Source organism: Haliaeetus albicilla, unplaced genomic scaffold (genome assembly GCF_947461875.1).
Source record: "Haliaeetus albicilla unplaced genomic scaffold, bHalAlb1.1 scaffold_181, whole genome shotgun sequence".
Taxonomy (NCBI): Eukaryota; Metazoa; Chordata; class Aves; order Accipitriformes; family Accipitridae; genus Haliaeetus; species Haliaeetus albicilla.
The window spans coordinates 30,579-44,268 of record NW_027212454.1 but is presented as its reverse complement, the minus strand read 5'-3'; the positions used below and the strand labels follow the sequence as shown (position 1 = coordinate 44,268).

The following is a 13,690-nucleotide window of genomic DNA, read 5'->3' as shown; positions in this document are numbered from 1 at the left end:
CCACCCAGCTGAAAAGCCGCCCCCTGTAGCCCCCCTCTCCCCAGGCACGGTTCCTGCCTGGGATTTCATTGTCCCCGTGGCACAGGGTGGTGGCTGCACAGCTCTGGGTACCCCTGACAGCGCCGCCCTGGGCACCCCGCAGCGCCCTGGCTGTGCGAGCCCCTGGATGCTCCCCCCTGCAGCTCAGCTCCCCTGGGTGCCCAGCACTGCTCCTCCTCCTCCCCCTCCTCCCTCCTCTCCCCCCGTGGAAAATCCCCTCCTCGGCAGGGATGCGCAGCCACAGCAGGGCACACTGCCAGAGACCAGGAGGTGCAAGGGCCACGAAGAGGAGGGCTACAGCCAAGCTGGTACAGCAAAGCCTTGGGAGAGGGCTGCCCTTGGAGCAGGACCGAAGCTCCAGCCCTGCTTCCTGCAGTGGCCTTTCCCTGCCCCACCAAAGCTCACCCACTGCCGAGTGCAGATTTCACAGCCACCAAGGAAAGACCCACATCGTCAGACCCAGTGGTTTGCAGATGGGGCTTTACTGAACAGACGGAAGCCTGGCTGGCCGGCACTGGCGCTCGTCCTGCTGGAGGAGGCTCTTGCTGGACATCTCTCTCGGGAGCCTCTGTGCCCGAGAGGCTCTCCTGGCACTCGCCGACGTGGACCAGATCTGCTCCGCGGGGCTGAGGAGTTGAATACAAAGCTCTGTAGTCTTGTAGGGAGTCACAGGGAGGTGCAGAGCACCACTGCAAGTCTAGTCAGGACACATGTGGTGGGATCTGCTTCTGTCTGGAGAGAGCAGGCCCACGGTCCGTGCAATGCAATCCCAGCCTGCTGCTCTCCACGCCACGAGGGCTGTTGGGCAAAGACCCTCTTTGCCCGGGGGCTGTGGGAACTCAAAGGAAGGAAGGGCGCTGCCGCGCAGCGGCAAACACCGGGCACGTTTGGAGATCCTTACCTGAGGCAGTCCTCACCACCACAGCAGTGGGCTTTTCCCTCTACCTTCTCGAGGAGGCGGGTCGCTGCTCCTCGCAAAGCCCACTGGGTCGTGGGGAAAGGCTGCTACCGCAGCACGCAGCAAGGACAAAAGTCTCCCGTCTCGACCAAGACCCTCCCACCTCTCCCCTCTCCCAGTCGCCCTTGCTGCCATGGTCCCATTCAAGCCCACAGCCCCCTCGGTGCCGGCTGTGCTTGGGGCTGCAGAGAGGCACCTGGCATCAGGGACTGACCCGTGCCATTCCCACGGTGTGACAAAGGAGAGGATGCTGTCCACGTCCAGCCCCGTGGCTCTGGGATTTGCTTCCCCCACCTACAGCTGGGTCACCAGCCCCCAGCTGGCCCAGGTCTGGCCTGAAGCTGGCCCACACTCACCTTTTCAGAGGTGAGGACTCCAAAAGGCAAAGACTCAGCTTGTCCTCTGGGCTCTCCTTATCCTCCGCGGATGGCCCTTTTCTGCCCTCTCCCCACCACTCTGGAGTGCCACGAACGCAGGAGCCCTGCACAGAGAGAGAGGGGTGAGCACAGGAGGTGTCACTGGGCAGCAGGGAACTGGTACAGCCCCACACAGGACAGTCAGCCCCCACGCTCCTAGGGCTTAGGGACCTTCCCACCTTGGCTCCCCGCAGGACAGGAATACTCTTTTCCTCATTGTTTTTCGCTGCCGGCGGCACCTGGGCCTCCCATTGCTCTCGCTTGTCTTTCCAAGCCTTCGGGGCTGCCACTTTTGCCTTTGCCTTCTGCTGGCACTTCTTGTGCAAGGAGTCCCAGAGCTTGCGTCCTTCCTCCTCCGTGCACACACGGGGCTGCGCCTGCAGGGCCACGGCAATGCAGCAGCAGGCAGTGTTAGTCTCCCCAGTGGAGGGCTGAGGGGATTTTAGCTCTCTCCCTCCCTCCTGCCCCTTCTTCTCAGCCTCTCTGTCAGCCCTGGTTTGCTCACAGTCAGTCCTCACAGGCCCGACTGCAGAGCCTTTCTGCAATGACCCCTGGGCCAAGAGACCATGGGGCTGAAAGCAACCCAACTGCTTGCTATGCCAGACAAGCCTGGCAGTGCTGTTGCCATTGCAAACACCACCAGATCAATTCTTTGGGTGTTGCTGGAGATGACAGAAGTGAAGGCTGTCTTCTAAATGGACAGAACAACCTGCTGCCTCTCGATAAAGCCTCGGGAGAAGTGCTACAGCCTTCAGCTAAGCACGCCATATGGGGTCTTGCAAGACATGACATCCGTATCACTATGCTTTTCTACAGGTGGCTACGACACAGTCCCTCCAGGAGCCCACGCCACGTACCGGTCCTGCCCTCCTCTTCCCTGCGTTAGCAGGGGGTGCAGGTTGGGGTCCAGCTTCCCGCAGCTGTGGGCTGCTGCATGCCTCTCGCCCCAGCCGACGCCACTGCAGCACTGCCAGCTCGCTGCAGACACACAGTGGGAGGAGATGGTGTGAGCACAGGGAGACCGCTCTGCAGCCGGGGCTCCCAACCTGGGTGCCCACCGCAGCCGCAGAAGGCGGCTCTGCCGAGAGGCCAGTGCCAGGAAAAGCGCCTGTCTCCCCCGGTGCTGCGGGGAGCGGGAGGAAGGGCAGCGCGGGACAGGAGACGCTGCCCGTGTCTGGAGAGATTTACCACTTGAGCTTGTCCTGCAGATCCCTCTGGTCATCCCTCTGCCCCCTGCGCTTGCGGGTGACCTGCCCCAGGATGCACGTCACCACCTGCCGCAGGGCCTGGTGTGTCCGTGGGGAAAGGCTCCTGCAACAGCAAGGACAAAGTCTCTCTGACCCTTCAGCTGCGACTCTCCTGCCTCTTCCTGCGCCCAGCCCCAGACCTATGTGGCCCCATTTGGCCCCACAACCCCTTCCAGGCAGGAGGAGTTTCAAGCACCTGCTTTGGCCCCTGCCAGCGGGCTCTAACCCAGCTCATTCCCATGGCTGGAGAAATCCCCGGGCCCTCTGTGAGGCCCCATGGCTCAGGGGTTGGCTTCCTTGACCCACCACCAGTGGCTCACCGCCACCCCAGTGCTCCAGGCCTCGGCTGGAGCTGGCGCACTCTTACCGGTTAGGGGGGACAGTGTCGTCCTCGCAGACTGTGGGTGGCTCTTCTCCGGCCTCTTCCCACTCCCCCATCATCGTCTCCAGGAGGTCGGGGCTGGAGTCCGTCGTCTCCAGGAGGTCAGGGCTGGAGTCCCCCGTCTCCGTGCTAGTTGAGGGGCTGCCTGATGCTTGCTCAGAGGTAATAGATTCCTGCACAGGAAGAGACGCTCATACAACAGCCCCGCACCCGGAGGGTGCTGCTTCCCAGCATGCACACCCCCAGGTCACTTCTGGCAGGGACCCCAGCGGGATGGGGAAAACCAGGAGAAGGACCTCAGCATACCCTTGGGGTGATGCCTGAGTGTCACCAGGGTTCCACTACAACTAACTCCCTGTCACCCCTCTTGCTCAGGAAAGGCAGCAGTCACCCGCCCAGCTCTGCTGCAGCAATGTTGCTGGGGCGGCTGGGGTGCTAGAGGTACCTTGCAATCTCAGCCCCCCAGAAGAGAAAGTGCTCTTTTTCTGCAGGAATTCAAAGTACCTGGCTCCTCTGTGTCTCCTTTTCTCTCTTCGCTTTCGCTTTCAGCGTCTCCTTTTTGCTCTTAGACTTCTTTCTGGTCCCTGGCCGGGTTTGCAGTTTACTTTTTTTCTCCTCCGCCAGCTCTGTTTTCTCCTTTTCCTCTTCATCCAAGTATTTCTGGATGTGTTCTGGAAGCTTCTCCTTCTTCTTCAAGTGTTTATTCTGGAGGGGAACGAAAATGCAACAGCAGGCTGCATTAGTCTGCCCTGCAGAGGGCTGGGCTGTTTTCATTCCTACCCTCCCTTCTGCCCCTTCTCTTCTGCCTTTCTGCCCACACTGGTTTGCTCCCAGGTTCCTGCAGGCTCCACCAAAGAGCCCGTCTGTAATGACCAGGAAGATGAGCGACCACCAGGCTAAAAACCACCTGGCAGCTGGCTGTCCCAGACGAGCCTTGCAGTCACGTTGCCCACAGAAACATTCACAAGTAAGGTCTTTGAGTGTGTTTCATGAGGCTAATGGAAGTGAAGAATGTATTCTCAAATGGCAGAGTCACCTGCCTCTCTTCAAGTAAACACCAAAGCAACTAGTCAGGGGTCCTGTGCGCACACAGTGAAGAATCTTGTGAGAATCGGCACGCGTGGAGTGGCGCTTCTCCACAGTCCAGTACGACACGCTCGCTGCAGCAGCCCGTGTCAGGTACCTTTTCTCTCCTCTCAATAGCTCTGGCAATGAAGTCCACTGTTCGGGGTTCGACCAGAGGAATTATCTTCTGTTTCTCTTTCTCCTCCTTTTCCTTCAAGGAGCTCCCCTGGATGGCCGGTAGCTGCCTGCAAAGACACAACAGGGTGTGTTGGCAGGAGTGCAGGAGGAGCTGGTTCTGCACCTTGCGCTTCCAAGTGGTGCACCTGCTTCTGCAGCAGAATGCGCTCTACTTGCCTCCTTGTGATCAAGTCCACAGAGACAGAGAAGACCCCAAGCTGTCAGAGTCAGATGTGCCCAACAGCCCCACTAAAACTCAGGATGCCCAGGTCTAGGCCCTCTCTTGCTGGAGCAACGAGAGGAACGGGGTCCTACGCCCAGAGATACCGCTACATCCTTCGGGTCAGTGCACCGAAGTCTGCTCAGCGGTCCGAAATAAAAGAGTGCGCACGGGCTGTATGAGGAGGTTGGGCACTGGGGACGCGGTGTCAAAAGGAGGAGGACACGACCCCATGAGAAAAGCAATCCTGCCAGTGAGCTCTCCTTGGCCCTTCTCTTTTGCAGGCCATAAGACATAGAAGAGGCTTCTGGTTAATCGGAGGAACCCTCTGCAGTACCTAAGTGCAGAACACTGTTCTCAGCAAACAGAAAGGTCGGGGTCATGTCAATCTGAAGGGAAAGCCAAACAGACCTTCCGCTCCTGGAAGGAGCACTTGCAGTTAGTTACTCAACGGATACGCACACCAGGACCAAAGAAAGAAATGATGCTTCTGGCAGAGTCTCCCAAGAAGCTAAAAGACGCTTGCCATGCACCATGGAACCATTAGTTAGTGGGACATGGGATAACTGCACTTTGAGTTTGTCTAGCCCCTGTGTCCAGGACAAACATCCTGCTCCCACGCAGACGAGAGCGCACGGGGTCACCCTCACCATTTATGCAAGTGTCTCACCTGGCACGAGGCTCCCTCCCCTCAGCTTTCTGGCCCTGCTCTGACTTTACAGTCGCTGCAGGTAACCGCTTTGGAGAAAGCCTTGCTCGACGAAGGAGGCGCTGCTCGGCAAGATCCTCTAGAAACAGGAAATGAGACGAATCTTCAGAACAGCATCTTGGTGTTGATCTGGGAACTGGGTGCCTATTATGTCCCAGTTCCAAGAAGAGTGATGTGCAGGTCTGCTCAGGCACTGGTAACACTGATGAAGGTGCTCCTTTTCAGCCCTTTGGATGAAAGCCATGTCTCCAGGGAGGTCTTAGGCCTTTTCTGACACTGGGGATTTTGCCCAGCTCCTCAGGCCTGCAGTTCACCATTATTATTTCCCTGGGGAAAACTGTTTTGACAGCTTTCTCTCATCCATGGGCTGTAATGGGGGGCTCCCTGGGAGATGCTGGTGGTCTCCAAGAGCCATTCTGGGGAAGGGAATCATTTAGCACAAGCGGAGCCAGCTCTTGGATTTCTGCATTGGTCCCCTGCACACAGATTTGCTGCTGGGGCAGGTTCGCACCAAAGGCATTGCTTCTGAGACATCGGAGAATATGATGGAAAGAAGCAGGGTCAGAGCCTGGCACTGTTTGCAGCACAGGCGGGGGAGTGGAGGCCACTGGGAAGGTGTCCTTCAGCAGTCCCAGTGGCCATTTGTGGTGCAGGGCTGTCCTGAGACCTTGTTCCACAATGGGTCACTGGAGCTTTACCATAATGGCTACAGAGAGTCACAGGAGGTGCCTCTGCCTCTTCCAGGCATCCTGGGGGAACCTCAGCTCTAAGCCCCTCCAGGAGCGGAGGAAGGAAAACCTCCAGCCCCCTGCCAGCAACCCGCTGGTCCCTTACCTTTCTTTCCACTGCCATCGCCTTTTCCCCAGCCCTTCTCTGGGGCGGCCTTCACGTGTCCTGTCAGGTCTGCTTTCACTGCTGGCATTTTAGGCACGGTCTCAAGCTTGTACCTGGAAAGAGGAAGTAGGCACCAGGCTGAAAAAAGGACACCGCTTTGTTTCCCAAGGCAGCCCATCCCAGAGGACCACAGCAGGAACTCCCGTTGCTGCTTGTGGGGAAAACGGTTCCGCTCTTTACTCATAGTGCACATGGAGGGCAGACTAATCTTTAGTGCTCTGATGATGCAATACCATTTTGAATCCTGATCTAGTCCTCCAAGTTTCTCGTCGAGCCTTGCAGATTAATGCCGTTGCAGCTATAAGGAGTCACCTCCCTCCCCTCAGTCGTCAATGGCACTGCACAGCAACGTTGGCAGGAGACAGAGCTCTGCAGAACCCCACCAGCTGCAAGGTCCTGTTTGGACAAGAACCCACCCCTCTACCACTTGGCCCCAAGCAGAAGGCAGTCTCACCCACAGGAAAGAAAAAGAGCGGGAGAAACCTGATGGAAAATGTTGCCTAAATGCCTCTCTAGGTCCACAGTAGGACAGGCACATGAAGCATCGTCGCTGTCCCACTTTCCTCCAAATGAAGTCAAAGTGAACAAGAGCAAGCAGGGAGTTCCCTGCCAACAGGCCTCTCAAACACTCAGTCCTCAGCGCCATCACGAGTGTAGTTCTCGGTGCCTGGCAAGGCAGCCCTCCCAAGCACGAGCTGAGAAGCTGCTCGCTTGCTCAGCCAAGGGCTGCAGGAGCAAACATACCCTGGTAGGACGATAACACGCCCAGAAGAGGTCTGGGAAGCAGCAGTGTCGTGGCGTGAGATGACCGAGTCCCTCATCTCTGGCATCTGCAACAAGGATGGAGACAGATGATGGGACATGGGGACACTGGGAAGGGCTGGCTGCTCAGTCCACCTTAGACCAACGCAAGCAAAAAGCCAGAGCAGCCAAAGGGCTCTGGCCTCAGCACGCCTTGCTCTGCCTGTGCCTCTGCTCCCTACCCCGAGAGTGAGGCCAGGAGCGCTGCCCACCGTCAACGCTGGCCTTTTGTCACAAAGCGAGGCCCCTCTGGCGGTACCTCTTGCAAAGCCGGACCGTTGCACGCAAGGCAAGCGCTCTACAGAGCGCCTGCGGTGCTGTAGACCGCAAGGAGCCCAAGGGGCTGAACAAAAGGCATGGCAGGCCAGGAGAAAGCAGACCCCCAGCCCCCGAATGCATTTCAGAAGAACCAGGAGTGGCACTGGGAAAATAAAAATCCTACCTCGAGAACAGCTTGCAAACTCTGGTCAGTCCCATTCAGCCTTTTCAGAAAGTCTGTGTAAAACCTCATTTTTACGTCTCTTCCCTGGATGATCAGCATGCCCACGTCCCTCCAAACGAGGGCAACGTTATCCCTGTTCTCGAGGCAGACACGGAAAAGACGCATGGTCCTTTCCACGCAGAGCTGCACCGTGCCCTCAGAGACAGCGTTCTCTGAGGCTATCCGAGCGTATGGCAGTTGCTCAAAATGCTGATGACCTGAAAAACAAGAGAAGAGAAACACATGAACTTGCAGAGCTGCTAAGCAGGCTACAGTCAGAAGTCTGCAGCTGCCAGGCTCTCGTGCAATACGTTGCTACTGAGTTGTCTCGCTGGTACAGCGCCTCTGAGGAGAAGCTCCGGTCATCCCTTCCTGCCAGAGGTGGAAAGTGAGGTGTGGAGCCAACAGCTATGGTTTCTCTGATACAGAAAGGGAGGAAAGAGTCTTAGGCGCTTGGCAGGAAGAAGAACCATGACTGCAGGACAAGGTGGGGAGAAAGGCGCCAGGTCCCACGGCAAGCTGGAGGGTGCCAGGCCACTGGAGCTGTGCCCACACTCTGTGCTCTCTTTGTCGTTACACAGAAATGCACCCCAAACACAGTCCCAGGCTCTTGGTGCCCCCAAGGGTCCTGCGGCAGCTGCTGCAATGGCAGCAGCGACTAGGAAGCGCAGGCTTTGGGGTCACTGGGGTTTGGAACGAACCGTCTTTCCCCCCCGGGTTTCCCCCTTGCAACGAGGCTGTGAGAGCCGGGAAGAGCCTGGCATTTGCCTGTATTAGGTCCAGCGCAGCAGAAAGAGGGAGCGAGAGTTGAAATACCATGTGACAAGAAGACACAGCACCAATAAAACTGGAAGGAAACATGTTGTTGAGGCAGGTCAGAGAGAGTGTGCTGTTATGCTGTATTGTCCTCTGGTGATTATTTAAACGAGTAGGTAGGCAGGCTCCTTTGCACAGCAGGCTGGTTTTCTCCAGCTGAAGCTGTTCTCAGGACTGCGGTGGGAGTTTGGTACTCCGCTCAGTCACCTCTGGACAACAGAGCACACCTCCCCACTCTGCTCAAAAAGGCAAGTGCCGCTTCCAGTCTGTCTGCTTACCAGCAACGTCTATGCAACCATATCGGAGGTCATGATCCCGCGCAATAGCGTTCGCAAGATGAAACACGGGTCTCTCCACAACCACCAGACCCTTCTCCTTGCTGACTACTCGCTCTCTGACAACCCCAAAAGTCCCAAGTCCAGGAATGCGGACAGCCTGAAAGAGATGAGGTGGTGGATCAGAAGTCTTGGAGGGACAGACGGATGACTTGTCAGAGAATGGTGACGGCGCCGAGTGCCCTGCCCATGCCTGAGGTACAAAGGAGTAAGATGGGCTCTTTGGAAAGCTTGGGAGAGGACAAACAGGGCCCACGCTTTTCCCTCTCCCTCCCCTTCATTCATGAAGAGCCAGGTAGTTCAGGAAAAGCTGGCAAACATCCTTTGGCTCAATACGATAAAAGATGTGTGGGTGGGTGGGTGGTTCCCACACTTGGAATAAACCCTGAAGTGTTCCAGGCTCCCAAGTTTTGTCATGCAAGTTTTGTCTGACCATGGGGACTCCAGAAGCACCAACCCTTTTGATGACACCAGGCCTGGACCTTATTGTACATCTGAACGGACAGAGGAGGTGGTCCATTGCACATCTGTGCATTGCAGGGTCGTGCTGGGGCATTGTTCCGTCTTTCAAAGGAGGGGCAAACCAATTGCACTCCATGGCAAAGGTCTGTCAGGACTTCATCAACCTTTGTCAGGATGTGAGGGGAGGAGAAGGAGGTAAGTCCCACCTGGTGGAGAGCCAGCCGTTGGCTGAGGTAGTATGATATGCTGGCCCAAACCTTGACGAACTCTGGAAAAACAAGGGAAGGACATGTCATGCTCTGAGGCAGCGACCGCAAAACCATTCAGCCCACTCCTGTCCAAGGACCAATGTATTTCTAACACAAGCGTTTCAGATGGTCTCTCTAGAGCCCGGCAAGAACCAAAGGACCCCTCAGCTGGCCTCCAGGAGGGCTCCTTTCCTTTCAGGTGCAGTTCTCCAGGGTATGACTCGCTCCCATGGGAAACGGGCAGTGGATTGCCACGCCAGCGAGGGCACGGTGCTGGGTTCTGCAGAAGTCTCCGAGGGTCAGGGCAGGCCCCGGTGTCTCCCCAGCCGGTTTCCCTGCGTTGCATCTCCAAACACACCGACTCTGCACAGCCCACGAGCACCTTCAGCTCCTCCACTCAGACATGAGCTCAGGGTGGGCAATGCCCACCACCAGGCAAGGAGCAGCCCTTCGGGGCCAGGGCCTTCTGCCTGGGGTGCCCCAGGAAAGCAGGGACCACGTCAGGAAGAGAACCAGGAGCCCTGGCTGTCAAATCAGCCCCTCGGCCCTCAGGGCTGGTCAAGCAGGTCCCTCCTTGCAGTCACCAGTCCTGAGCAGCCACCCCCACAGCCCTCAGGGTTTCCATGCCTGTTTTCAGAGACGTCCTTGACCTGGCAGCACTCACGAAATTGGGTCTGAGGGCCTTACCAGTACTCTTGAGCTTCTCAGTTGTTGGCGACAAGTGAGGCCGCAAGAAGAGGTCTTTTGCCATCTTAGTTCCACCCTTGCTCCAGGTCAAGAACCGCAGCAGGTGGCTGGCCGATGGCTTTCTTGCTCCCTGCAAAAAGCCTACTCCTCCTCTCTGCTCTCCTCCGCCGCCGCCCTTCACCACCTCCGGTGCTGTTGTGCTGCCTCTCTCCACCTTCTCCTCCTCACTGCAGAGCAGCTCTTCTAGAGCAGAGCAGAGCGGTGGCAAGAACAGCTGCCAGCGCCTGGCGTCCCCTCGGCCTTGCCGGGGTGTGTGGGGTGGATGCTGGTCCCGATGGGGAAAGAGGGGCTGTCCCCACCGTGATGCGGGGCTGTCCCACTGTGACAGCAGACTGTGTCACAGAGGGGCTGCACGCACCCACCTGCCCAGGCCCTGCCAGGGGGGCTCTGCAGTGGGAAGGGTCTTCAGGGGGCTGCCCCCACCTCCCTGTCTCCAGACCAGGAGGGGCTTCCCCAGGCGGGGGCTCAACCCTGCCATGTCCCCACGTGGGGACACCAGGCTCTAAGTGCTTATGGGCTTCCTTCTACCCTTCCCTGCTTCTTCCTGCCTCTCTTAGCCAACACGCCTGCAGCGGGGAGCGGCGGGCTCCCCTGACTGGCGGAGCTTTGGCAGGCGGTGGCTGCTCACCCCTGTTTTGGAGCTGGCTGGAACCGTCCCCGACTGGCCCCAGCAGCACCTGACCCGCTCCCACGCGGGTCCCGCTGCAGCTCCCGCTGCCCACCCCTTGCCATCCACGCCCAGCACAGAGCACCCTTGCCACCGCAAACCACGTCTTTTAAGGACCCTTGGGACATGCATCCATCGTAGATGCTGCCTTTAGCATCCTCACAGTGGAAATGAGCTGCACCCCTCTGCCCTCAGAGCAGACCACAGGGGTTCCTCCTAACAGTGGTGTTACGGGTGCACGACTAACCAAATCCAGCAGGAGTTAAAACTCAGATTTATTCTTCAGCAAAAGCTAGTTAGAAGTCCGGTAACATTTTCTAAAACCACAGGCTCGATGATGTAAAGAGAATTAATACTACACGGCCGACTTAAGAATCCCCAAGATTTAAAGTGATGGCTCACAACGCGCATATCACTCCCCTAAAAGCTGCGGGCTCTCTCCCTCGAGGAGTTACCTCGGGCGGTGCCCCGACCCGAGGGGGAGTCCCCGACTGCACACCCGCTGCTCCGAGGAGGACTGATTCCCACATGTCCTCCGGCGGGACCCCGTTTATAGCCCTGTCGAATCTGACCTGTGGTCATTTAATTCTATTGGCCAGGAGGGTCACCTCGGTGTACCTGGCGCATCTCGATTGACCAGTTCAAATTTCAACCTGCAGCCTCCAGGGTTTCCTTCCCCTTCTCCCTTCCTGGAGAAGTTTTGTTTCCTGCTGGCAGGAAGGAGGGGGGGGGCGGAAATGCACTGCCACAAGTGGGGCACGTATATTGGCTGAAATCCTCCCCTGCAAACCCGGCTGCAGGGCTCAGTGTCATCACAGTCCTCAGGCTCATCAGCCCCCTTGACGCTTTTTCCAGCATTGGCCCTACTACTGCACTGCCGGCGTCATCCGTGATGCTGATCTCACCTCTGTTTCCCAGCATATTTGCCTCCAAATACAACAAGCGTAGGTCACTCCTTGACCAGCTGGGCATCCCACCACCTCAGGAGGCATTACCAGAAGGGTGTTACCTGCGTTTTACAGCACCCAGGAATGAATGGCCAAGAGCTGTGACGAACCCAGGTGCTAAGGGAGAACCTGTCTGTGCCCAATTTCCTTAAAAAAGAATGATGAGACTTTTTTTTAGATCCATTCCAAATCTCCTGGTGAGACTGCACCATTGCCAAGAATATAGTCAACAATACACTGCACAGAGAGTAACGACATGTTTACGTGTGAGCCAAGCGCAGACAACCAGCGTCCTTGGGCCTGTGAATGGGCTGCAAAGGGAAGGTGATGGCCAGCAACAGCTTTCATTCCTGGCACCTTCCATGCCAGCGAAGTAGCTGGACTTTTTCAATTTTGGAAACAGGCTGTGCAGAGAAAGAGAGTGACGAGATGTTTAGGTCGCTAGGCAAGCACAGAGCCCCAGTGTCCTTGGGCCTGTGAACGGGCTGGAAAAGGAAGGTGATGGCCAGCAGCAACTTTCAGTCCTGGCACCTTCCCTGTGGGAGAACTAGCTGGACGCTTTTAATTTTGGAAGTAGGCTGTGCAGAGAATGAGAGTAACGAAAGATTTAAGTGATGAGGAAAGACCTGATCCCCAGTGCTATTGGGCCTGTGGATGGGCTGCAAAGGGAAGGCTGTCTCCACAAACAGCTTTCAGTCCTGGCACCTTCCTGGTGGGAGAACAGGCTCTACAGTGAATAACAGAGAATGACTACGTTTTTAGGTGCGACACAAACAGGGAGCCAGGGTGTTGTTGGGCCAAAGAGCACGGGGGACCTGCGCTTGCCTCAGCACCTAAACATCTCGTTACCCTTATTCTCTGCACAGCCTATTTCCAAAATTGAAAATGTCCAGCTAGTTCCCTGTCACGGTTTAATCCCAGCCAGCAACTAAGCACCATGCGGCCGCTCACTCACTCCCCCCCTGCCAGTGGGATGGGGGAGAGAATCGGAAAGAAAGTGTAATTCGTGGGTTGAGATATGAAGCTTTTAACAGAACAGAAAGGAAGAATCTAATAATGAAAATAATCATAAAATTACAATAATAATGCTGATAGGATTGGAATATGCAAAGCAAGTGATGCACAATGCCATTGCTCACCGCCCGTCGACCAGCGCCCAGAGAGTTCCTGAGCAGCAATCCCCCCCAGCCCAACTCCCCCCAGTTGATATACTAGGCATGACGTGACATGGTATGGAATACCCCTTTGGCCAGTTTGGGTCAGGTGTTCTGGCTGTGTCCCTCCCAACTTCTTGTGCCCCTCCAGCCTTCTTGCTGGCTGGGCATGAGAAGCTGAAAAATCCTTGACTTAGTATGAACACTGCTTAACGACAACTGAAAGCATCAGCGTGTTACCAACATCCTTCTCATACTGAACCCAAAACATAACACCATACCAGCTGCTAGACAGAAAATTAACTCTATCCCAGCCAAAACCGGGACAGATATTCAGTCTTCAGTTTCAAGGTCCAAGACAAAAGCCTTGATGTCAGCTGAGAACAGATAAAAGTCGTTAGGCCTCTCGGTCTGCCTCAGCAGAAGGAAGCCTCTTCTCTTGGGCGCTGGCCATCTCAGCCTCTTCCTCCACATCTGATAGGGAGTTTGGATGGATTGCTACATCGGAACATCTTCCAGTTACTTCCAGCTCCTCTCTTTCAAAGAAAACAATTGGAAAACCAGGACAGAAGTTTATCAACTTCTGTCCTGGTTTTCCAGCTTGTGGGAACACATTTTCCTGAAGTCACCAGTGTGGTGCTGTATATTTCGTTGCGAGGCACAGCAGGGGCTTCTGCTGCGATAGCCTCCGGGTGCCCGATGGGAACTCAGGATTGGCACTGGAGAAAAAGCTGCCGGGTTAAAGGTGCTGCTGTCCTTCAAAGTGACCTCTCTCTCTGAGCAGGAGACAGGAGGGGCTGGACTCCAGCACAGGCTGATGTTGGAAAGACAACAGTTGACTCCAACAATCACTTATTGAAACCATAGGAATAGGAATGGAAAGTCCCTACACTGAATCCGTTGAAGCAAGGATGTGAAACAACGA

The 13,690-nt window shown here is 56.3% G+C and overlaps 1 protein-coding gene and 1 long non-coding RNA gene across 2 annotated transcripts; both read right to left on the bottom strand.

The window, feature by feature from the left end:
• Positions 1 to 536: 536 nt before the first annotated feature.
• LOC138684125 (uncharacterized) lies at positions 537 to 1,674 on the bottom strand. The gene is made up of 3 exons (XR_011323542.1): positions 1,593 to 1,674; positions 1,354 to 1,478; positions 537 to 665 (listed from the first exon to the last, which is right to left on the bottom strand). It is a non-coding gene; the product is annotated as an uncharacterized lncRNA (long non-coding RNA).
• A 5,634-nt stretch (positions 1,675 to 7,308) lies between these two features.
• On the bottom strand, positions 7,309 to 10,729 carry LOC138684126 (coiled-coil domain-containing protein 81-like). Its single transcript, XM_069777843.1, has 5 exons — positions 10,675 to 10,729; positions 9,938 to 10,180; positions 9,209 to 9,270; positions 8,484 to 8,640; positions 7,309 to 7,607 (listed from the first exon to the last, which is right to left on the bottom strand). Exons 1-5 carry the CDS (start codon positions 10,727 to 10,729, stop codon positions 7,309 to 7,311), a joined length of 816 nt encoding a protein of 271 aa, XP_069633944.1.
• Positions 10,730 to 13,690: the final 2,961 nt, after the last annotated feature.